The sequence below is a fragment of the Lissotriton helveticus genome, chromosome 4_1, assembly GCF_964261635.1.
Source record: "Lissotriton helveticus chromosome 4_1, aLisHel1.1, whole genome shotgun sequence".
Lineage (NCBI taxonomy): Eukaryota > Metazoa > Chordata > Amphibia > Caudata > Salamandridae > Lissotriton > Lissotriton helveticus.
This window is the reverse complement of record NC_136063.1, coordinates 204031523-204056832: the sequence shown is the minus strand read 5'-3', so window position 1 is coordinate 204056832 and position 25310 is coordinate 204031523. Positions and strand designations below refer to the sequence as shown.

Genomic DNA, 25310 nt, shown 5'->3' with positions numbered 1-25310 from the left:
CTTTAAAAAAATCAAACCAAATGATACAGTTTTACTAACAAACTATGTTTTACTCTCACTGTTAAGTACTGTAGGGGAGACGTGCCATTAGTTGTGAAGTATTTACCACACACAAAAACTATGAATCACACACAGCAAGCATATCAAGACACCATGTAGAAAGCAATAACTTGAAGATCACTACCAATAGAGCATTTGGCTCTTCCCATACCCTGCCTCCGTAAAGGATTGAAGGAGGTTGAAGGACACGACCAGTAACATCAGTCATGTCATCTTTGACCAATATTCCAAATTCTCTGACATAAGGATCAGTATTGAAACTTGCACTTCGCATCTAAGAAAAGACAAGACAAGGAAATAAAGAGGTCAATACATTGTGATAAGGGTTAATTATCAAGAAACAACACTAACAAATTATACATGCACAGAAATATAAAATTTGCTTTTGAGACTGTACAGACTGCCTAACATTGAATCTTTTTTAATTCACTGGCAGACCTTTTGATCACAGTTCCACTGGTAACTATTAAAACAGATTGTTTTGTAAATACTTCAAAGAAACTCCCCTTGGAGCTCAAATTACCAAACATCATACCAATTTAAATAGGCGCTCAAGAAATATTACTTGACAACTGTTAAGTATTGAGTTTGTAAAGTACTTTATTTTCTTTAAAAAAAACAAGCATTGAAAATGCAATAGGTCTCACCCTAGTTTAAATTAAAGCAATTCGGTTTGTAATTAGGAGGCTTTTTAGCTTTGCTTTTATTAGTGTTTTTCAAACTTTCATGTACATAACATGCATATGTATATGTATATGTATGCATGCATTTATATTTGTATCCATATAGATATGGCCCTGGTACTATGCAAGGAGAATCAGTTTTATACATTAGTCATGTCATTCTCTATGCTACATTACACAGACGTGTTACAAGTAGCCATTAGGCTAATACAAATATAGGTGGAAGATAGCCACGTACATACTAGAAAATGTAAGTAAATAAATCACATCACCAATCTTTACAATGAACGACATTGCCCATCATTACCTATGCTTAAAGAAAAAAAAACAATCATACATGATTGTGTACTGATACACTAGTTCAAAAGAATAAATTCATTATCTGAGTTTGGGGGGAGAGGTGACTTCGCCGAGCCGCAGTATCGCTGCCCTCTAGAGGGGCTTCGCTGGCCAGGTCACATTATCATTAAAATATTGCCACTCGCACGCCGGATCTGCTGCCATAAGCGGAGGGAATTCACTAATGACACTCGCGGTAGCAAACGTGTGGCTTTACTAGCGTGAGGGTGAAGCCGTCACTGAAGTATCGCAAAATAGCCACCGCAGTGCTGTAAAGCAGATAGGACTATCCACACTCACCTGGGCTTCCCTCTGCTTTGGCAGGGCTGTGGTGTTCTGTCGAGAGCGGCGCCATGGCTGGACCATCTGTGCCAGTGTGTTCTTACTGTAAACTGTGGTTGGACTGGCGTGCGAGGTGCGGTGGGATCGAAGTGGCCGCCAACGAACTGTGAGTCCCGGACCGTTACGGACTCTTGAGAGGCGCCTGCCAATGTGGAGCTGCGGCTGCCGTCCTGGCCCTGTAATTGCTGAAGCAGGGTGATGGTGCCACCGGGTGCGGTGAGTGTGGGCCGGGGATGGGGATGCGCATGGCCGTGTGCGCCTCCAATGCTTGGGCCTAGCCTCCTGGAGCAAATTGCTTGTCGGGGCTGGGCTCAGGCTGCTGTGGTACACATCGGGGCCCAGGCTTAGCCACGCACAGCCCGAGTAGCTGCACTTAAGGGGCACTAGAGACCACGGCCTCCCCTTGCGTGCGGTGGACTTGTGAGCTAACCTCTATACCCGACCCGTGCTGTGAGAGGTTGTGACTGGGGTATTGGGGCTGCCCTCTCCTTCTGCCGCTGGGGGAGTGACTCGTAGGCTGCTCTCCCTTTGTCTTTCAGTATAACGGGCACTGTGGCAGTGCTAGCTGTTTGAGTAAGCGCACTTCTTCTTGAATAACCCTTTGTTTTAATAGTATATGTTTGTGTCTTTTAACATGATGTGATGAAATTGTGTTTTAACGTTTTATACATTTTAATTGTCACCTTCCTAGCAGCTTCTTTGTGCAGTGCAGTTTCTGCTCCCATGGTCCGCTGCAGCTGTCAGCCAATTGCTGCAGAGGGGAGCAGTCCCTCCCCTTCCTTAGAACTTCCAGTGGGAAGGTCACAGGACACCTCAGGCCGGTGATAACAAGCGCTCGCAGCCGACGGCGACTTTTTTTTTTATTTATTTCTGCCGTCCCACTTGGATGGCCTGGCCAGGTTTGTTATCTTTATGGGGCCATGTGTTTCGTCCCATAAAGATAACAAAGCTTTTACGCCAGCAGTAAGTCAGGGCAGCCAGTCCAAGTGGGACGGCTCTAACAGAGAAAAGTGTGCGTCACTGGAATCTCTTTTCCAATGGCTGGCAACCGTTTAGCCTAAACGGTGACGCCGGCCAATGGGAAAGAGGGACGGGGCTTAAAGCCCGCTAGTAAACCCTCCTGATGACACTAAATCTCGCCAGCGAGCCTGCGCATACTTAAGCTAGGCTTCGACCTAAAAAAAACACAAGCACTTGACAGGACAGTGAAGTTATTGCGTGTGTTCATGACTTGTTAAGTTTTGAGCTTATGCCCCTGACACTACCATAGTAAGAAGTCCCTGTCTGCTTGCTCAAGCGACCCGGACAGTGAAGTGCAGAAAAGAGATGAACTTTGCATAACCATACTAGAATAGACAAGAGGAAGCCAGTGGCAAACAACCGCAATCAACACAGCTGTTGAACAGTAGCATGTGTACCCTGGCAACCCTTGAACGAAGTCTAACAATATGCATTCTAAATTGCAAATGGGGTGGGGTCGCACACTACTCTCACACTGGCGGTGTCGCCCCTAAGGACTCTGGTCAATGTAGTTAAGTGTTCGCGATGCATCATCTTTCGATCTTCTGCTATCTTCGCTGTCTTCGCCATCCCTGGACACGTGTTTCGGGGTATTACCCCTGACGTGCCTGGGATCCCGCACCTACGCGCCTGAGTGGTACTATACCTGGCAGATATTGGCAGCCATCGGCAACCCCAGTACACGGCCTATCCCTGCTGATGAGGGGTAATACCCCGAAACACGTGTCCAGGGATGGCGAAGACAGCGAAGATAGCAGAAGATCGAAAGATGATGCATCGCGAACACTTAACTACATTGACCAGAGTCCTTAGGGGCGACACCGCCGGTGTGTGAGTAGTGTGCGACCCCACCCCCATTTGTAACTTTAAAGCTCCCGTGAGCAGTGGGCTGACGAGCCTGGGATACCGCACCTACGCGCCCGAGTGGTACTATACCTGGCAGATATTGGCAGCCATCGGCAACCCCAGTACACGGCCTATCCCTGCTGATGAGGGGTAATACCCCGAAACACGTGTCCAGGGATGGCGAAGACAGCGAAGATAGCAGAAGATCGAAAGATGATGCATCGCGAACACTTAACTACATTGACCAGAGTCCTTAGGGGCGACACCGCCGGTGTGTGAGTAGTGTGCGACCCCACCCCCATTTGCATTCTAAATTGTTCAATGTGTTCAGCTACAGTGGCAGGCAAAGTGTGAAATTACTTCAACATCACAAAAAGCTCATCAGATTTCAGCGCGATATCTCAACTGCACTCTTGGATTATTTAAAGTGTCTCACTCAGACATTCTCCCTTATGTTCACAAGAATTTGCCTCTAGGATGGAAAATGCTCAGATTCAAGTTCTATTTAGTGATACTATAAACGTGGCATGTTCAGCTATTGTGGATTAACATTAAATGTTTTATTATTTACGGCATTACTTCCCAGTTGACTGCACAACTATTATGCAGCCTAGATAGAGAATGGCAATGCAATCCTTCTCAGAAAAAACATTTTCAGCCACAGCACCAATGCCTGAAGTAGTGAACAAAAGGGAGTACCTCATATTGATGCCTCATCTCTTTTACTGACCAAACTAGATTAAAATACCATAATATAACTAACAGGTGTACTTGTAGATCACACATTCACACAGAGATGGTCTCTTGGCACTAGTGACAGAGAACAGATGTTTACTGTTACCCAACGAATGTACTCATATCAACCTCGGAAGGATGAAAAGCTGACAGACCAGCCAGAATTTAAACATTGGGCCAAGGATTCAAGCAGAGATCCCTGCTGCAGATTAGTTTATTGAGCCACCAGAGCATACATAAACCATCCATCACTCGAGGCACCTAATCCTCCTCATCATCATCTCCTTTAATTAACCATTCACCTTGCTACGCCACAAAAAGGAAGCTAGGCGCACTTCATGTAAGATCTACCTTCTGGGGGGAAAAATGGGCACCAGAAACACATTTGAATAAAAATCCTGAACAAGTGGCCACTGTTGCACGAGTATGTTAACCTGCATGTAAGTATCTGGTATTTGTACAGTGCAAACCTAGCCAAAAGGCAGCAGATTGCTGTACAGGGTCAAAGGCAGGTATACAGTTAATGAGTGATAAACAAGGTATTTTTCCTCGGTCATGCCTTACCTGGTAGAGACTATTTAGCCGCAGATTCCTTACCTTAAAATATTCCCCAGGCATCAGACTGGATACAGAAAATCTTGAGCAGTAGGTGTGGATGCTGGTAGGAGAGGTCAATCAGTTCTGCGTCAGAGGTTGTAACTGTGCTATATATGACCAGCACGGTGCAAATATAGGCACAATCCCAGCACGCTGAAAGTTTCTTTTCATGACATTTCTGTGCTAGAGGCACGGAGCCACAGCAGACAGCTGATGGACCAGTGTGCAGACACTAAGGACCTACAGAGACCATTCTAGAGCTGACAAATCGGTTCGCAGAAGCTGGGAGGTTGGGAGAATCAGTAAGGAACATGCAGCTGGATAGAATCTCTACCAAATGGCGTTACCAAAGGTAAATAACTTGTTCATCTGAGAGAGACTTCTCACAGCAGATTCCTTACCTTAGAATAGATACCCAAGGAATACCTCCCAAGAAGAGAGTCTGTGAACAGGTTTAGACTAAAATGTTTGGAGGGCAATAGACCGGACTGTCCAAAACAGTAGTGTTTGGTAAAAATGTGCAGAGATGCCCATTTAGCAGCCTAACAGTTGTCCAGGGCAGGGTCTCCGTGAGCTTCTAAGCCCTCAGGGATCTGCTTCTTGGCAAATGTGTAGCAGATCTCAATGCAGAGCACAATCCATCTGGAGGTGGTCTGTTTCGGGACTGCTTTCCATTCTTTGCCCCGGCGAATCCTACAAAGAGTTGGTCAGCCACCTGGTGGTTCTCTGGTGAATGTAGAAAGCCAACGGTCTTTTTGGGTCCAGGCAATGTAATCTCGCCTCATTAAAAGGGAGTGAAGAATGTCACTGCGTGATGCCTTGGCTGACGTGGAAAGGTGTCACCACTTTCAGGAGAAAAGAGGCACAGGTACAGAGAACTAGTTCATCTGGAAAGAAGTTGGTGTATGTAGGGTGTACAGAAAGCGTATGGTGGCACCAGAACCGGTACCATTGGAAAGGATTCGTGGGAAGGTCGCCAGCTTGCGGCCAGAGCCGGGAACAGACCCAAATGGCCCAACTATTATCGAAGGTGAACCTGCCGGCAGAAATCCATACGTGGCACCTGCTGAACCCATGGGGCCCAAAGGCACTCCAGAGTGGTCGGCTCAACCACATATGAGGTGCATGGCCTCGTAAAATTCTATGAGCTGGGCAGGGGTCACCGACTCCAAGAATCTCTGGGAGGTATGGAGTGGACCAAGACTCTAGCTCCGAAGTGGACTGTGGGATTGGGGCCTAGATTTGTGGTGTGGACACTTTGGATTTCTTAGATTTCTTGCGGGAATTGCATGAGGATGACTTGGAGCGTGACAGACTGGTAGGCACTACTCAGAGAGCAACCGGGACCTGGAGCGGTGCAGAGTCGTCCAGTGTCAGGCGACCAGGATCTTCAGAGCACGTTACCCAACCACCTTAGAATTCATCACTCAACAGACTGAGAAAGCTTTGGAGTTATGGTCTGGCTCCAAGCACCACGAGCAAACCAGGTGGGGATCTGTCCCAAACATCTGCCTGTGACAGGAACCACGGTTTAAACCCCACAAGATTTTTCGGGGACATCCCTTTGCACACTGTGAGCACAGCTCAAAAAGAATAGACAAAAAGTTGGCAAACGTAGTCCAAAAAGGGACTGAGGTAGCTTCTTTTGGAAAAAAAAGAAAGAAAAGAAGTGACAGCATGCTGAGCTAATGCCTATACTGGTGTACAGTTACTGCACTGTGAGGTCTTTGAAGAGATGTGTCTCACTTTTTAGGTCTCGCCTAGCGGCGCAGCGCATGTGCTGCACGCCTTTGCGAGACCTATAGTCGTCTGTTTGGTGGCCGAAAGGGGACAGGGATGTGCACGCTCACGGCGCCCAGACGGCCCATGTGCACACTCACGGCGTCAGTCTCTTTGTATTAGCAGCACGCTCTCACTTTCACAAGGTGCTTGCCGACCCAAGAAGTACTCACGGGACGCCAGTAATTATCAGTAAGCACTCGTGTTTTTACAAACTTTATCTTTTGTCAGATTTTTGTTTTCTGTGATGCATTTGGGAGTAATATCCTCCCTTTAAAAGACTTAAGAATAAGACGAGGAAGAAGGAGATTGAATAGCTGTAGTCGTTAGCCATTGATAGTGCTGAGGGGGGGTGGTGGGGCCGCTGGATGGAACGGGCTGATAATTTAGGGACAACTTGAGGTTAGGGGTGGGTGCGATAACTGTCTAGACTGGACAAACACTATAATAGAAAAGCGGCTGGCTGCGAAACTGTACGTTGTCTACCTTACTATTGAGTCATAAGTTGAGTTACGTTTGCATAAAATATAAAACCGAGAGGAAATCTGTTTTTTGATATAAAAGTGATGTAGTATTGGTTGCCGCTATGATTGACTTTGCTGCCGGACCGGAAGTTGTCGGCTGAACAGCCGTGTATCCTTTATCTGAAACGAAATTTAAGTGTGGCAGCCGGCCTCAGGGTTGTAGGCGTAATGTTGTATATTGTTGGCAATTTTCAATAAAGTCTTGCGAACCAAAAAAAAAAAAAAAAAGACTTAAGAATACACCGATCGAGGTCATTCCACTATCTCTTTGTGCTTTATGTAAATGACGTGCTAAAAGCCCACTCTAAAAAGGGTGTCTTAGTACATTACTAACTTTACATTGGTTCCGTGAGTTTTCTTTAATTTACGGGGGCTTTGGATTGGATTTGAAAAATATAAAACATATGCATTTCTCTTGTGTTGTAAATCCCTTTCCCTTTAAGGAGAGTTGGTTCTCCTCCCCTTTTTTGGGGATGCATGCATGCATGCACTCCCCTTTAAGAAAGATGTTATGACTCTCTTTCCTTTTAAGTGAAGTTGGAGTGACGTCAACACGAGTGTGTCGAGCCAAGCCTTGAGAGCCCAGAACCGAAGCAGTGTCGTTCGATCTGCCCTTCCAAAGGAGGCGCACCTTCAGTGAGAGGCCCTGGGGGGGGGTTGGGTCCAGGACTATTGCTCCTACCTAGATAGCTGATCTTCCACACTAGGTCAGCAGTCCGCAGCCCGCATACTGCATTGCCTGCATAATCACCTATGTTTCCTCTACATTATGGCAGTGATTTGTGTATTTTTGCACAAAGAGACCTGCACTGTGCAGCGGGAGGTCTCTTGAACCTAATCTCACTTGCTGTTTAGCATTGCTTGCTCTTTACCTGTGCGAGGACTACAGGACTGGTTGTAGCAGGTGATTTCTTATTTGTTCAGCACATTCACTGAATGCCTCCTGACTTCTGTGTGTGGATAACTAGTGGCGTCTTGTGCAGCAGTATCTTACTAGGTAGTCTCGCACTTTTACCTATGAAGCATTTCACGAGTATCCAGCTGCACTAAAAGACCTTACTTTTAACCCTCCCCTGGTTATGATTTTGCTGGTTTTTTCTGCAGCCACAAAAACATTGCTGATGTGTAACTTTGTTTTTTATTACTGATGTTTGGGGCCCAGTTCATCACAAACATTCGTTTGTGGTTTCTGACTTCCTTTTCAATTAATCCTGCAGGGGGGGGGGGTATCAAGTTACACTGTTCGCAAATTGCACGTGTGAACCACAACCTAGTCTGTAGTGCATTCTGTCCGACATACACACTTCTTCCCCTTTGTCAATCGCACCAGTACATCTTGAGAGGAACCAGTGTTCTGAGAAGGGTGGGGGAGTGTGTGCTTTACAGGTGCATCAGTAAAACACCTGTCACATGCATCAATATTTGGCAGGTCCTTTTCGTGCACAGGACAACAATTTTATTCTGCTTGAATTACACCCCAGATGCATGCTGGGTGTGTCTGTGTGCTAGACTGATGTCTCTGTGTCTAGAGTCTGTACACCATAACATTGCTGTACATCACAGTGAAAGTGTCAACCCTGCTGTTGGTTGCGAAATCCCTGCCTTGGGAAGAGTGTTGGTGCATGGAGTGCTGCTCAGAAGACTGCAGCATGAGCTTTGGTGCACCTCATACAAAGGCAAATAACAAGAAAAAAACAAGCAATTGCAATGCAATAGGTCTGGCATTTGCCAGAGTTTGAGCTATTGGCATTGTAATTGACAATGCATTTTATTTATCTGTTTTCAAAACCAGCACATAAATAAAAGGCATTGTCATTTACAATGCCAATAGCTTAATCTCTTGCAAATGTGAGACCTATTGCATTGCAAATGCTTGTTCTAAACTGGAGCAGTGCTGGCATGTTCCTGATGGAAACTAGGATGTAGTGTAACATCCTGGCTGCATAGATGGGATAAGATTATTGCCTTGCTTTTCCTTTTACACACTTTTTAGTCTCAAGTATGATGGCATCCTGATAGCGTTCTGGCTGCTATTGTGCAGATAGCCACCAAAGATGGCAAGCTGGTCTGCGAGATAAGCGAGATTGCTTGTCATGATGGCATTTTAAATGATGCAGCTAGTTTCGAAGATGGTGCGTCTAGCCAGAGGAGCCAATGAAGTTCCATCAGAATGTAGGTGATGTGATCATATTTCTTCAGGCCCTGTGTGAAATGTGCTATTCAAACATAGTAAGACTGACTCTGCACAGCTCTTAAACACTAATCGATTAACTATGGGTATCAAGTCACTACACATTGAACCACAGAGTAAATGCAGGTTTAATGGGGGTTGCTTTTCTAAGAATTTCGGTACGGCTCTGCGACTAGGATTTCTGACAGAAATGACAACAAGCATTTACAATGCAATGGTTTTGCCTTTGTTAAAGTTAGAGCTATTGGCATTGCTCTTGACATTATTTTTATTTGTTTTTTTTTTAACATAAATAAATGGCATAGTCATTTACAATAGCAAATTCAACCACTCATCTAACCCATCTGAACACCCAGCCACTGATCCACCCGCTCATCTATCTACGCATGCACTTGCCAATCTCTTCATTCACCCACCCAGCTGCCCACTTGTCCATTCTGGTACCCACTCATCTATCAAAGCAGGCGCCCGCCGACCTCATCATACATCCGCTCCCTCGTCCCTCCCTCCAGCTGCCCACCTACTCATCCATCCACTCATCCTTCCACCTATTCATCCATCCGCACACACATCCAACCGCCCACTCATCAATCTGCTCATCCTTCCACCCGCTCATCCATCCTCTCACTCATCCATATGCTCATCCTTCCACCCACCCATCCATATGCTCATCCTTCCACCCACCCATCCACCCGCTCATCCTTCCACCTACTCATCCATCCACTCATCCTTCCACCTACTCATCCACTCATCCATCCGCTCATCCTTCCACCTACTCATCCATCTGCCCACTCATCCATCCGCCCACTCATCCATCCGCCCACTCATCCATCCGCCCACTCATCCATCCGCCCACTCATCCATCCACCCACTCATCCATCCGCTCATCCTTCCACCTACTCATCCATCCGCTCATCCTTCCACCACCTCATCCATCCACCCACTCATCCATCCACTCATCCTTCCACCTACTGATCCATCCACTCATCCTTCCACCTACTCATCCATCCGCTCACACATCCATCCGCCCACTCATCAATCTGCTCATCCTTCCACCCGCTCATCCATCCTCTCACTCATCCATCCTCTCACTCATCCATCCTCTCACTCATCCATCCTCTCACTCATCCATCCTCTCACTCATCCATCCTCTCACTCATCCATCCTCTCACTCATCCATCCTCTCACTCATCCATCCTCTCACTCATCCATCCTCTCACTCATCCATCCTCTCACTCATCCATCCACTCATCCATCCGCTCATCCATCCGCTCATCCTTCCACCCACGCATCCATCCGCTCATCCTTCCACCTACTCATCCATCCGCTCATCCTTCCACCTACTCATCCATCCACCCACTCATCCTTCCACCTACTCATCCATCCACCTACTCATCCTTCCACCCACTCATCCTTCCACCCACTCATCCTTCCACCCACTCATCCTTCCACCCACTCATCCTTCCACCCACTCATCCATCCGTTCATCCTTCCACCTACTCATCCTTCCACCTACTCATCCTTCCACCTACTCATCCTTCCACCCACTCATCCTTCCACCCACTCATCCTTCCACCCACTCATCCATCCGTTCATCCTTCCACCTACTCATCCTTCCACCTACTCATCCTTCCACCCACTCATTCATCCGTTCATCCTTCCACCTACTCATCCTTCCACCTACTCATCCTTCCACCCACTCATTCATCCGTTCATCCTTCCACCTACTCATCCTTCCACCTACTCATCCTTCCACCCACTTATTCATCCGCTCATCCTCCCACCCACAGGGGAAATATTTCCTTTTGGTGAAAAAGGTACAGTGAAAAGCTGCGAACATGCATTTCCGCCATGTATTCTCCAGCGGATTTTTCCTCCTCGTGGATAAAGCAAACACTTGATTGTATGTGGCACAATACACGTCGATTTATCACTTAAGTTCTGCAGCGCAGCGGTTATACGTGATTTGTGCGGCATCCCCTGTACATGGAGAGTGACATATAGCCATGTATCGGAGTGCAGACATTCATGTTTTTATCAGATTTATTTTCTGTGTATTGCACTGTTCCCTACTTGAACAGCAGACACGAGTAAACAGAAAGTGGCAGTTCAGAAATATCACAATCTGAGGGCGGCATGGGGGAAAAAATAAAACGATTTCACTGCGTGTCAAAAACATCGCAACACATTTTCCATTGAGCCAAGAAACCTATAGAATGTTTGCTTCTATGTAATATTTGCAGCGGTCCACATGAAAGAAAACTAATAGCAACTGAGCCCCGCTAATTTTATTTTCACTATTATGTAACTCCTGACTTTTACAGTCACTCTCACGTTTCCATCACCTTTCTTTCGCTGCTAAAACACCCGATTTTAATTTAATCTTAAAATTGTACTTCTATTTCAAGCGAATACTTTCACATGCTCTCTGCTTAGCTGGGAGGCATCTACATTTTTGAACCACCCGCAGTCCATTCATGATTCACAAGCCCAGACCTTTCATCTGTCCGTGCTCCAGCCTAACGCGCGCTGATCATAGTTTTACTCTACGTTTGAAACACTTCAGCTCTGGATATGAAGATGACACCGGTAGGTAGGTGCACACGTGTACAGTTCATTCATTGCACACGATTCTGCTGCAATCACCCATGACATTCGCAGGCCGAGTGCTTTTTACAGACCCAGGTATGCTCGCTGTTCTCATATAAAAAGTGAGAAAATAGATATTTACATTCCACCACAAGAGTTAGAGGCATTTTCTAATAAACGCATAGCCCACGTGGTTGTCGAAAAATAAAAGAACCGTCCGTTCTCAAACGAGAGAGCGGGATGTATCCATAACACGGAGTTTTTTTAAGCCACATCCAAGACGCTCGAAACAACACCCACACCACACGAAATACACATCTCACTCCATGCAGAGAGGAAATACACCTCACACCATGCACGGAGGCCAAATGTACACATCTGCCCACAACCCCGAGCAGGAAGGCGGGTGCCGGCAATGCCGGACCAGATTCGGGGGCGTTCCCGAGGACAGGCTTTCGGCTGACGTCGCCAAAAGCCAAAAATTCTCAGGAACGCCCCCGAATCTGGTCCGGGATTGACGGACAGAGCCGTCTTTCAATGGCTAGCCTCCATTTATGGAGCTAGCCAATGAAAGACGGGGGCGGATTCCCAGCCCCATACTATACTCATTAGGTTTTCGCCTAGCGAAACGATGCTTTCGCATCGTTTTCGCCAGGCAAAACCTAAAAATGAAACCCTATTTTAGGAGTAGAGGAAATCAAGGGGACAGAGGGCAAACAACTATGAACGTTGGGGTACAATTGGAGGAAACATGTAGTGAGAAAATATGGGAATGAGGAAAATCTTTCCTCAATGAGTCCCAAGTCTCACTGAAACAAAGTACACCTTGACAAAAAAAAAAGGTGAGGTCACCCATAGCACCCTGTAGTGAAAGAGGCACTCTTGTGGTTTGGCACCCTATGATGACTTTGGAGTACCACCATTTTAACTAACTTTAGTGTGTTATTTTACCCTAGCCTTAATGTAGGACTGTCCTGCATATGACTGCTTCTCTTCTGTCTTGTAATCTTGCTGTCTTTTAGTGGGAGCTGTTACGGAGTGGACAGCCTTGCCAAGAGCAGAGCGTGTGTGATGTGCATTTGAAGGCGTGAGAGGGAGAGAGAGGTGTGGAATGTCGAAGTGCAGTGTTGTGAGCGGTGGTGCACACGTGTGCTTGGTGTTGTACATTGAGAGATAAGTATGTGATGCTATAAGCAGTTGTGCAGAAATGTGCATTGTGTTCTACAGTTATGAGAATTAGGAGTTCTTACTATTGGCGTTGACATGGCCTCATGTCATCTTGTTTTCTTACTTTGCCTTGCTTCTGCGTGCACAGCAGTGCTTGCAAGTTATTAATGATAAGTTCTTACTATTGGCTTTGACATGGCCTCATGTCATCTTGCTTTGCTGCTCGCACGTAGCTGCAAAGTGTGGATGGCATGTTTCTGCTCCTCACTTATTTTTCGCTCTTCACTGACCAGAGTGAACTGGATATTATCTGTAGAATGTGCAACTCTACCTCGTAGTCAAAATACGGGAGCTTGGCCAGCCTCCGTCTTGACCTTGACGCAGACTGGCACAGCCAGCTCGTTTCTTTCTCACGAGAAGGGAGCGAGGTTTTCTAGAAGCTTCGTCTCATGTTTAGTAATGATATTGAATATGCTACTTACCAGTATGCATCTGTTCTTGGCATGTAGGGCTGCTAACATTCATATCTATTGCATAGATCGCCGCCTAGTGTTGGGTCCGGATGATTGCACATTGTTGTCCTGGAAGAGTCTTCGAAGTATCACGAGATAGGTGGCTCCTCCCCTGGACTACAGTGCGCATGGGCATCGACTCCATCCCCAGATTGTTTTTAGCCATTGTGGCGAAGATGGAGTGTAATAGTGTAAATGATGTCCATGTTAATGATGAATGCAAGAGAGTGTCTGCAGCCGCTACGGGCACCGGGGAGGAGGGCAGGCGATATGAATGTTAGCAGCCCTACATGCCAAGAACAGATGCATACTGGTAAGTAGCATATTCGGTTTGAGGCATGTGGGCTGCTAAATTCATATCTATTGCATAGAATACACAGCAGTCCCTCCATTAAGAGCGGTTGCCCATGCCAGCTGCAGAAGCTTGAAAAAGTGTTTTGAGAACAGCCTGTCCTACAGCTGCTTGCTGTTTGGAATGCACATCTACACAGTAATGTTTGGTAAACGTGTGTGGTGTAGCCCAAGTGGCTGCTCTACAAATGTCTTCCAAGGGAATGTTCCCCAGGAAAGCCATGGAGGCCCCCAATTTGCGTATGGAGTGCGCCCTTGGGGGTATTGTTAAAGTGCGTTTAGCCTTTTGATAACAGATTTGAATGCACTTAACGATCCATCTGGCTATTCCTGCTTTGGAAATGGGGTTGCCTTTGTGCTGTGGAGAGAAGGCAACAAAAAGTTGTTGTGTCTTTCTAAAGTGTTGAGTTCTGTCAATGTAGTATCAATCAATCAATCAATGACATTTATAGAGCGCACTACTTACCCGGAGGGTCTCAAGGCGCTTGGGGGGGGGGGGGGGGGGGTGCTGCTACTGCTCGAACAGCCAGGTCTTGAGCTTCTTCCTGAAGGAGAGGTGGTCTTGGGTCAGGCGCAGGTCGGGAGGGAGGGAGTTCCAGGTCTTGGCGGCCAGGTAGGAGAAGGACCTTCCTCCTGTTGTCGTTCTTCGGATGCGGGGGGACTACGGCGAGGGCGTGACTGGCTGATCGGAGGTGGCGTTTGGGAGCGTAGAAGTTGATGCGGTTGTTGAGGTAGCTTGGGCCTTGATCGTGTAGGGCTTTGTGTGCGTGGGTGAGGAGACGGAAGGTGATTCTTTTGTTGACGGGGAGCCAGTGCAGGTTTCTCAGATGTCCGGAGATGTGGCTGTGTCGTGGGATGTCGAGGATGAGTCTGGCCGAGGCGTTCTGGATCCGCTGGAGTCTCTTCTGGAGCTTGGCGGTGGTTCCGGCGTAGAGGGCGTTGCCGTAGTCCAGTCGGCTGGTGACGAGGGCTTGGGTGACCGTCTTCCTGGTCTCGGTGGGGATCCACCGGAAGATCTTCCGTAGCATGCGCAGGATGTTGAAGCACGACGAGGAGACGGCGTTGACCTGTCTGGTCATGGAGAGGGAGGAGTCCAGGCTGAAGCCCAGGTTGCGTGCGTGGTCTGTCGGTTTGGGTGCGGTGCCCAGGGCGGGGGGCCACCAGGAGTCGTCCCAGGCGGAGGGCGAGGAGCCCAGGATGAGGACTTCCGTCTTGTCCGAGTTCAGTTTCAGGCGGCTGGTCGTCATCCACTCGGCTACGTCTTTCATCCCTTCGTGCAGGTTGGCTCTGGCGGCGGCGGGGTCGTTGGTCAGGGAGAGGATCAGCTGGTTGTCGTCGGCGTAGGAGAGGATGTTGAGGTTGTGTTGGCGTGCGATGGCCGCGAGGGGGCTCATGTAGACGTTGAAGAGGGTGGGGCTCAGCGAGGATCCTTGAGGGACGCCGCAGATGATTCCGGTGGCCTCTGACTTGTACGGTGGTAGGCGGACTCTCTGTGTTCTTCCGTCGAGGAAGGAGATGATCCATTCCAGTGCCTTCTCCTGGATTCCGACGTTGCTGAGGCGCTGCACTAGGGTGCGGTGGCAGATAGTGTTGAATGCCGCGGAGAGGTCTAGGAGGATGAGGGCCGCTGTTTCTCCGTTGTCCATCAGGGCTCGGATGTCGTCGGTGGCAGCGATGAGGGCGGTCTCTGTGCTGTGGTTGGCTCGGAAGCCCGACTGTGAGGGGTCGAGGGATCCATTCGTCTCGAGGAAGGCGGCCAGCTGTCTGTTGACGGTCTTCTCGATGACTTTGGCTGGAAACGGGAGGAGCGAGATGGGGCGGTAATTCTTGAGTTCGGTGGGGTCCGCTGATGGATTCTTTAGTAGAGCACTGAGTTTGGCGTGCTTCCAGCTCTCCGGGAAGGTGGCGGTATCGAAGGAGGTGTTGATGATGTCCCGCAGGTGGGGTGTGATGACAGCGTCGGCCTTGTTGAAGACGTGGTGAGGGCAGGGGTCGGTCGGAGATCGGGAGTGGATAGAGTTCATCATGCCGATGGTGTCTTATGTGTTGATCTGGGTCCAGGCGCGGAGGGTGGTGGTGGGGGGCGTTGGTGCGGTCGTGGCGTGCGTCGGTTGAGTGCTGAAGCTGTTGTGTATGTCCGCGATCTTGTTGTGGAAGTAGGAGGCGAGGGAGTTGCAGAGGTCTTGCGATGGGGTAATGTCGTTGTTTCCGGCGTTGGGGTTGGAGAGCTCTTTCACGATGTTGAAGAGTTCCTTGCAGTTGTGTGCGTTGTTGTCCAGCCGGTCCTTGAATGCAGTTTTCTTGGTGGCGCGGATCAGTTGGTGGTGCTTCCGGGTGGCAAGCTTGAGGGTGGTCATGTTGTCCGGTGTTGGTTCCCTTCTCCAGGCGTTCGAGGGCTCGGCAGTTCTTCTTGGAGCTCTTGAGTTCGTCGGTGAACCATGGGGCCTTCTTGCTGCCGGGTCTGCTGGATGGGGTCCTCAGTGGGGCGAGTTCATCCGCGCAGTTGCTGATCCACTTCGTGAGGTTGTCGGCGGCCTGGCTGGGGTTCGCTGAGCTGGCGGGAGGGTGCTGGCTCAGGGAAGCGGCGAGCTGGTCGGCTGTGATCTTGTTCCAGCTTCGAGCAACCTGTTGCTGGTGGTGGTGGATCGTCGTTCTTCTGAAGGTGAAGTGGACGCAGCTGTGGTCCGTCCAGTGGAGTCCTGTGGCGTGGCTGAAGGCGATGTCTTTGCTGGATGAGAAGATGGCGTCGAGTGTGTGTCCAGCGAGGTGGGTGGGGGTGGACACCAGCTGCTTGAGTCCGAGCAGTCTGAGTAGTACATAAGCGCCCTCCTAACGTCTAATGTATGAAGCATTCTTTCTGCTACCGTTTGTGGGTTTTGGAAGAATGCAGGCAGGTCAATAGTTTGGTTGATATGAAACTGTGACACCACTTTTGGAAGGAATTTGGGGTTAGTGCGGAGCACTACCCTGTTAGAATGTATTTGGATGAATGGCTCTTGAATTGTGAGCGCTTGCAGCTCGCTAACACGTCTGAGCGATGTGATAGCAATGAGAAAAGCCACTTTCCACGTCAGAAATTGAATTTCGCAGGAGTGCAGTGGCTCGAAAGGTGGGCCCATCAGCCTAGTGAGGACTACATTGAGGTTCCATACTGGAGCTGGTGGTGTTCTTGGAGGAATGACTCGCTTCAGTCCCTCCAGGAAGGCTTTAACGGCAGGCACCCTGAAAACAGAGAGGTGCTGCCTATTCTGGAGATAAGCCGCTATGGCGGATAAATGTATCCGAATGGAAGCGTACGCTAGATTGCATTTGTAGAGATGTAACAAATAGCAGATGATGTTAGGAATGGATGCATCTAGCGGGTTGATTTTGTTGTCAGTACAGTAAATGACAAACCGCTTCCATTTCGCTGCATAGCAAGCTCTGGTCGTGGGCTTTCTTGCCTCCCGGATGATGTCCATGCATTCTGGAGGCAGGTTGAGGTAGCCAAATTCTAAGACCTCAGGAGCCAGATCGCCAGGTTGAGCTGTTGCGGATCTGGATGCTGAATGTCGCCATGGTTCTGCGTCAAGAGCCTGGATGTGAGATGCAGCCTTTGATGCGGTACCGCGGAAAGTTCTAGAAACGTGGTGTACCATGGTTGGCGTGCCCATGTTGGAGCAACCAGGATGAGAGTCATTGAGTGTTGCTTTAGCTTTCTTGCCACCAGCGGAATGAGAGGCGCTGGGGGAAAAGCGTACAATTTGCCTGACCAGTTCATCCATATCGCATTCCCTTGCGATTCCAGGTGAGGGAACCTGGCGGCAAAGCTTTGGCATTTTGCGTTTTCCCTTGTGGCAAACAGGTCAATCTCTGGATGACCCCACTGCAGGAAGTACGGGTGGAGTACTGATGGATGTATCTCCCACTCGTGCATTTGATGGCTGTATCTGCTGAGCAGATCCGCCATCTGATTGTCCTTGCCCGGGAGGTGTTCTGCCATGAGGAAGATGTTCCTCTGAATGGCCCATTTCCACATGCTCTGAGCCAGATGAGACAGCTGTGGCGAGTGAGTACCTCCCTGCTTCTGGATGTAGTACATGGCTGTCATGTTGTCCGTCCGGATCAACACGACCTTGTTGCACAGATGTACTTTGAAGGACTTGAGCGCCATGAAGATTGCCATCAATTCCAGGTAGTTGATGTGCAATCGTTGTTGCTGGGTTGACCACAGTCCCTGCACAGTGTAGTGGAGCACATGCGCTCCCCACCCTTGGAGAGATGTGTCCGTTGTTAGGACAATCTGTGGCACAGGCTCTTGGAACGGTCGTCCCTTGCAAAGGTTGTGTGGATTCCACCAATGCAGAGAGTTGTATGCCCGACCGGTCACCAACACTAGGTCTGTCAGTTGTCCCTGAGCCTGTGTCCATTGATTTGCTAAGCATTCTTGGAGGGGACGCATGTGCAACCTTGCGTGCGGGACTATGGAGATGCAGGAGGCCATCATGCCTATCAACTGCATGAACACTCTCGCTGGCAGGGAGTGTTGCGGTCTGAATCTTTGGATCAGCGACTGAATGCTGTTGATTCTGACTGTGTTTGGCTGAGCCATAGCAGTCAGGGTGTTTATTGTCGCGCCCAGATACTGCCGCACATGGGCTGGTTGAAGGTGCGACTTTGGGTAGTTTAGCGAGAACCCCAGGCTGTGAAGGAGTTGAATAGTGTGGGACATGTGTGAGGCGCACTGTCTTTCCGACTTTGCTTGAACGAGCCAGTCGTCGAGGTACGGGTAGACATGTATGTTTTGTCTCCTGAGGTGCGCCGCCACTGTCGCCAGACACTTTGTAAACACTCTGGGGGCAGTAGTCACCCCGAAGGGTAGGACTTTGAACTGATAGTGCTTGTTCTGAATGGTGAACCTGAGGTATTTTCTGTGGGAGGGGTGGAGTGGGATGTGGAAGTAAGCATCCTTGAGGTCTATGGTTGCCAGGAAGTCCCCTTGGTTTAGAAGGGGAAGGATCTGTTGCAGTGTCAACATGTGAAAGTGTTCTGACAGTATATACATGTTGAGAGGGCGTAGATCCAGAATGGGTCTGAGGGATCCGTCCTTTTTTGGGATGAGGAAGTACAGGGAATAGACCCCTGTTCCTTCCTCCTCCTCTGGCACGAGTTCTATTGCTCCTTTTTGCAGCATTACTAGCACTTCCTGCTGCAATAAGTGCAAGTGCTCTGCCGACATAGGACGGTGTCTTGGGGGAATGTTGGGAGGAGTGGATGTTAACTCCAAACAATAACCGTACTGGATTAGTTTTCTCACCCACCTGTCTGTGGTGATGGACGTCCAGACTGGCAGGAACTGCTGGAGTCTCCCCCCGACAGGTGTTGGATGGTCGGGGGGCAGTGACAGGGAGTCACTGTTTGTTTGCGGCAGAGGAACGGGAGTTGTTGTTCCCTCTGCCCCTGCCTTGTTTGGGGTACGAGGATTGTGCACCACCTTTTGTGAATTGTGTTTGTTGACCCAATTGTCCTCTGGTAACACCAAGCGCTCCTGAGCGACGAAAAGTGTGTCCCCTGAATTGTTGAGACTGAAGTGCCCCCATCGATTTAGCAGTCTCATTGTCCTTTTTAATTTTTTCTAGGGTGGTGTCAACATCTGGACCAAACAGTCTGTCAGGATTGACGGGCTGATTGAGGATTGTTGTCTGAATATCGGGCTTAAATCCAGATATGCGAAGCCAAGCCTGTCTTCTCAGCATGACACTGGTGTTAATACCCCTAGCCGCTGTATCAGCCACATCAAGCGCACACTTAATTGCTGCGTTTGAGATGAGTTTTCCCTCTTGTATGAGCATTTCGGCCGCTTCCTTAAACTGATCAGGTAGGTGTTGAAGGAGCTGTTCTAGGGTGTCGTAATGCGCTCTATCGTAACGTGCCAATAGTGCCTGTGTGTTTGCTATACGCCAGACATTGGCAGCCTGCGCAGCCACCCTCTTGCCGGATGCCTCAAGCACTTTCGACTCCTTGTCTGGGGGAGGAGCTTCACCCGTCGTTTGGGAGTTGGCCCTCTTGCGGGCATTTGCGACCACCAAGGAATCTAGAGGCAACTGTCCCCGAATATAGGCAGGGTCCCCAGGTGCTGGCCTGTATTTTTTCTCAATACGTGGGTTTACCACTCTTGCCCTTGTAGGTTCTTTAAAGATCTCTGGTGCATGTTTAAGGACCCCTTTTAACATAGGAAGAGTTTTAACTGTTCTTTCGGAGACAGAGAAAGTGTCAAACAGGAAATCTTCCTCCACCGGGTCAGCATGCATATCTACATTATGATTTGCAGCTGCTCGCTCTATCAAAGCATTGAATGCCGCCGAATCCTCAGTAGGTGATGTACGATTCCCGAAACCCTGTGGGTCCAGTATCACTTGGTGACTTCCCTGGTCCCCAGCCTCGTCATATGGGTCCTGTTGTACATCAGGGTCATTGCCAGCAGGGAAGTGGTATTGGTCATCTTGGTCATCATCCTCACCCCCTGATTGGTTGGGGGAAGGTGATGGACTCCTCCTCGGAGGTGGCTGAAGAGGTACAACAGGGGCAGGTATGTCCTGTGGTAGCGTTTTCTTCTTTAGTGGAATAACATATGACTCCAATGGCTGGGAAGTGATCTTTCTTTTGTAAAGTGTCAATTTCCCTGTGTGGGCATCGATGTAATGCTCTGCTTGGTCCTCCGACGCTGGTTGTGGAGCCAAATGTCCTCTGGGCGTCGAATATTCCGATGTTTCAGTGTTTTTCGGCACCGATCTGGGTGCAAACGCCTTCGGCGCCACCTTCGGTGGTAGAGTGTAGAGAAGCTTGGAGGACGTCTTTGCAGGTGTGTCCACCGGTCTCGGATCCGATGGCGCGGTAGACGCCGACGGCAGAGATTTGTCCCGAATACGTTTGAGGGAGTCGGTGACTTGTTTTGTGAAGGAAGCCGAGGGTTTGGCAGCCGACGCTTCATGCTCGTCCGCTTCGGAGGACTTCGGCGTGGTTGAAGGGGCCACCGATGAATCCTCGACTCCTACGGTTCGCGGCTCTGTGGTAGACTGAGGCGCCGACGCCGTTGATGCAGATCCGGCATCCTTGTGCCGATGCGCAGTGCCTCCGGCCTTCGGCTCGTGGGCCTTAGTGGACTTCGCTTCGATTGTGCGTTTGGTGGTCGACGCTGCAGCCGTCGAGACGTGATGGACTACCTTCTTGGAGGACGTGTCCTTGACCACCGTCTGTGGCGCTGGTGACTCGACAGCCTTCTTCGACTTCGGAGGGCCTGAGGGCGACGGAGTCGAAGATGGAGCAGGCTTTGTTAATTTGGCTGGGACATCGGCCATTTTAGATGTAGTCGAAGCCGTAGGTTTCGGTTTCGTTTTCGCCGGGACGTCGGCCATCTTAGGTGTTGTCGAGACCGATGGTTTCGGTTTCGTTTTAGGTGGGACGTCGGCCATCTTTGACGATGTCGCCTGCAACGGTTGCGGTTTCGTTTTCGATACGCGCAATGGCGGCTCTGCCGGTGTATCCGTGGCCGGGCCAGAAGGCGGGGCTGGGGATAGCGGTGCAGGGTCGTGGGTAAGGCCGAGTGGCAATCCCGTGACCTGAGCCTGAGGCATGTAATGTTCGGGGCATAGCTCTTCCCCTGAGCTATCTTCCGCGGCCCCATAGACTTCTTTGTCGTCCCCTACCTCCTCGACGTATTCAAGGTCTTGGCCCTGTCCTTCGATGTATTCTTCTGGATCGGGCTCTACCTCCGTCGACGGCGGTGAAATTTCAAGATGATGGCTTCTGCCTTATTCTGCGGGGTCGAATATGTCATCGGGTGCCGGAGCCGCTCGCTGGGCCTCGAGGCGCGCCGCGCGCCGATGCTGGAGTGTTTTCTTGGACCTGAATTTTGAGCAGGCCATGCAGTTGTCCTCGTCGTGGTCCGGCGAGAGGCATTTATTACAGACTGGGTGCACGTCGATGTGTGGATATTTGGATCCACAGACGGGGCAGCACTTGAACGGAGTCCGTTCCATGCTCAGGTCGTCGGGGTCTTGCTGCGAGTACAGGGCCTCGATGTCCGAAGAGTAAAGTACTCCGCAGAATTCCGACACGAAGAGTCGGACGATGCTCGGGACCGATCGCAAACAATACCGACGCCAATAGAGAAGGCCTTTTGGCCTTAAGGAAGTAAGTTTTTCGATTCCGACAAGGAGACGTCGAAATCACATCCGAACCCAATGGCGGGAAAAAACAATCTGGGGATGGAGTCGATGCCCATGCGCACTGTAGTCCAGGGGAGGAGCCACCTATCTCGTGATACTTCGAAGACTCTTCCAGGACAACAATGTGCAATCATCCGGACCCAACACTAGGCGGCGATCTATGCAATAGATATGAATTTAGCAGCCCACATGCCTCGAACTTAAGCTGTAACCCTTCGAGTGCCAGGTGGAAGTTCACCACAGAATAGACTTATTGCTGTGGAGGTGACGGAACTTGAGTCCTGGTTGAACTCCTTCATGGGATGGTGACGGGCTTTCCCCAGCTTGAATTGGCAAGGATGATGCAAATTCAATCGGTGAGATGTTCCCAACCATTTTATGTATATATATATATTTTCTACTCTTTGCTATTTGTATATACTGATTCTATTTCATTTGTTCATTTAATTGTTTACTTGATATTTGGGAGTCTGCAATTACTGATATATTCGGCCTGCCTTTCTAAAATATTGCATTAATAAACCTGTGTGTTATTTTACATGCACCTGGATTTGTTTTCTTACCTCGCCTTAAGGGTTTGCTGGGTCTTTGCCTCGTCTCTTGGGAGTGTTGCTCAAACATGTATTATTTAAAGGTGCAGCAGTAAACTTGCCTCATCTAAAGGGAGTGCTGCTTAAAGTATATTATTTAAAGGTGCAGTGGTAGATTTGCCTCCAAAGTGGGAGTGCAGGGTTTGGGTGTGGCTTATTGGTGAGAAGTCACATTCATTACACACCCCTGAATAGAGACACTGCCTATAATTCTAGGTCAAAAATAAACACTTCATACTTGAAATTGTAGCTTCAAACATCAAACCACGATACGTTCACTCACCAACTTCAAATGTATACAGAAGGGCACCATAGATGTTGTACATAAAAATAGAAAGATAATAACATATCTACCCATTCTAGTTAGAGCAGATGCAAAAACAACAAGGTGATGGAAGGAATGCTACAATGAATCTCAGCCGCTGTAATCGCTCAGGCGGCATCTCAATCTATTGTTTTTCGCCCACCATGCCACTTCAGATTGGACCCAGCCATATGCAAATCAGTCTTGACCCTGCTCCTCATGGGACCTGTCCAGCCCAAACTGCCAGGCTAGGTCCTCCCTGTACCGGAACACAAGCAGGAATATGCTACTTACCAGTATGCATCTGTTCTTGGCATATAGGGCTGCTGACATTCATATCTGTGCATAGATCGCCGCCTAGTGCTGGGTCCGGATGATTGCACATTGTTGTCCTGGAAGAGTCTTCGATGTATCACGAGATAGGTGGCTCCTCCCCTGGACTACAGTGCGCATGGGCATCCTCTCCATCCTTAGATTGTTTTTCGCCATTGTGGCAGAGGTGGAGTGTTGTACAGTAATGGATGTCCATGCAAGTAAAAGAGAGTTAGAATGAATGCTACAGCTGCGACAGGCACCGGGGGAGGAGAGTGGGCGATATGAATGTCAGCAGCCCTACATGCCAAGAACAGATGCATACTGGTAAGTAGCATATTCCGTTCGAGGCATGTGAGCTGCTGAATTCATATCTGTGCATAGAATGTATAGCAGTCTCTCCCTTAGCGGTGGCTACCTGTGCCAGCTGCCGCAGTCTGAAACAGAGTTTTTAGAACAGTCTGTCCTACAGCAGCTTGCTGTTTGGAATGTACATCCACACAATAGTGTTTTGTGAGTGTATGTATGGTAGACCATGTGGCTGCTTTACATATTTCTTCTAGAGGGATGTTTCCTAAGAAAGCCATGGATGCCCCCATTTTGCGCGTTGAATGTGCCCTTGGGGGAACTGTTAAAGTGCGCGTAGCCTTAAGATAACATATCTGAATGCACTTAACAATCCACCTGGCTAAGCCGGATTTAGAAATAGGGTTGCCTTTGTGTTGTGGTGAAAAGGCAACAAACAACTGTTTTGTCTTCCTAAAATCTTTTGTCCTGTCAATGTAATATAGGAGAGCCCTTTTAACATCTAGTGTGTGGAGGGCCCTTTCTGGTACTGACTGTGGGTTTGGGAAGAACACTGGCAGTTCTATTGTCTGATTGATGTGGAAGTGAGACACCACTTTGGGCATAAATTTAGGGTTTGTTCCAAGCACGACCCTATTAGCGTGGATTTGGAAGAATGGCTCATGAATAGTTAGGGCTTGAAGTTCGCTAACTCGTCTAAGCAAAGTAATAGCCACGAGAAATGCCACCTTCCATGTTTAAAATTGAATTTCACACGAGTGTGGAGGTTCAAAAGGAGGTCCCATTAGTCTGGTTAATACTATGTTTAGGTTCCAGACAGGTGAAGGTGGGTGTCTTGGGGGGATTACTCGTTTGAGTCCTCCATGAATGCTTTAATTGCAGGCACTCTGAATAGGGAAAGGTGTTGCCTGTTTTGAAGGTAAGCTGCGATGGCAGCTAAGTGTATTCTTATAGATGTATAGGCTAGATTGCAGCGGTGTAGGTGCAAAAGATAGCATATGATATTTTGAGTTGATGCGTCTAGTGGGTTTATGTCATTGTTGTTACAGTAAATGACAAAACGTTTCCACTTTGCAGCATAGCATGCTCTTGTGGTAGGTCTTCTTGCCTCCTTGATAATGTTCATGCAGTCAGGAGGTAAGTTTAGGTAGCCAAACTCTATAACTTCAGGAGCCAGATTGCAAGGTTCAGCTGCTGTGGATCTGGGTGCTGAATGTCTCCATGGCTCTGCGTTAAGAGACTGGGTGTTAGCTTTAGTCTTTGATGAGGCACCACGGAAAGCTCTAGGAATGTGGTGTACCACGGTTGCCTCGGCCATGTTGGGAGCAACTAGGATTAGCGTCATGGAGTGCTGGCGCAGTTTGCGTGCCACTAGCGGTATCAACGGTGGTGGTGGAAAAGCGTAGGCAAATTTGCCTGACCAGTTCATCCATATCGCATTGCCCTGAGACTGCGGGTGTGGGAACCTTGCGGCGAAGTACCGGCATTTTGAGTTTTGTTTTGTGGCGAACAGGTCTATCTCTGGTTGTCCCCACTGTTGGAAGTATGGTTGAAGAACTGTGGGATGATCTCCCACTCGTGCATCTGTTGGCTGTGTCTGCTGAGCAGATCCGCTATCTGATTGTCCTTGCCTGGGAGGTGTTCGGCCATGAGAAAAATGTTTCTTTGAATGGCCCACTTCCACATGCTTTGAGCCAGATGTGACAGCTGTGGAGAGTGTGTTCCTCCCTGCTTCTGTATGTAGTACATCGCAGTCATGTTGTCCGTCCGGATCAACACAGTTTTGTTGCACAGATGTACTTTGAAGGCTTTCATTGCCATAAAAATTGCCATCAGCTCCAGTAGGTTGATGTGCA

At 48.9% G+C, this 25310-nt stretch overlaps 1 protein-coding gene across 4 annotated transcripts in view; it reads right to left on the bottom strand.

Moving 5' to 3' along the window:
* The window catches only part of AGO2 (argonaute RISC catalytic component 2), a 472903-nt gene that overhangs the window by 250978 nt on the left and 196615 nt on the right, over window positions 1–25310 (bottom strand). For 2 of the 4 annotated variants that reach the window (XM_078686698.1, XM_078686697.1), the window contains exon 10: window positions 185–334. In XM_078686698.1, coding sequence (XP_078542824.1) covers window positions 185–334 — 150 coding nt within the window. The remainder of the gene's footprint in view (window positions 1–184; window positions 335–25310) is intronic. The other 2 variants (XM_078686701.1, XM_078686700.1) reach the window with 1 other exon arrangement.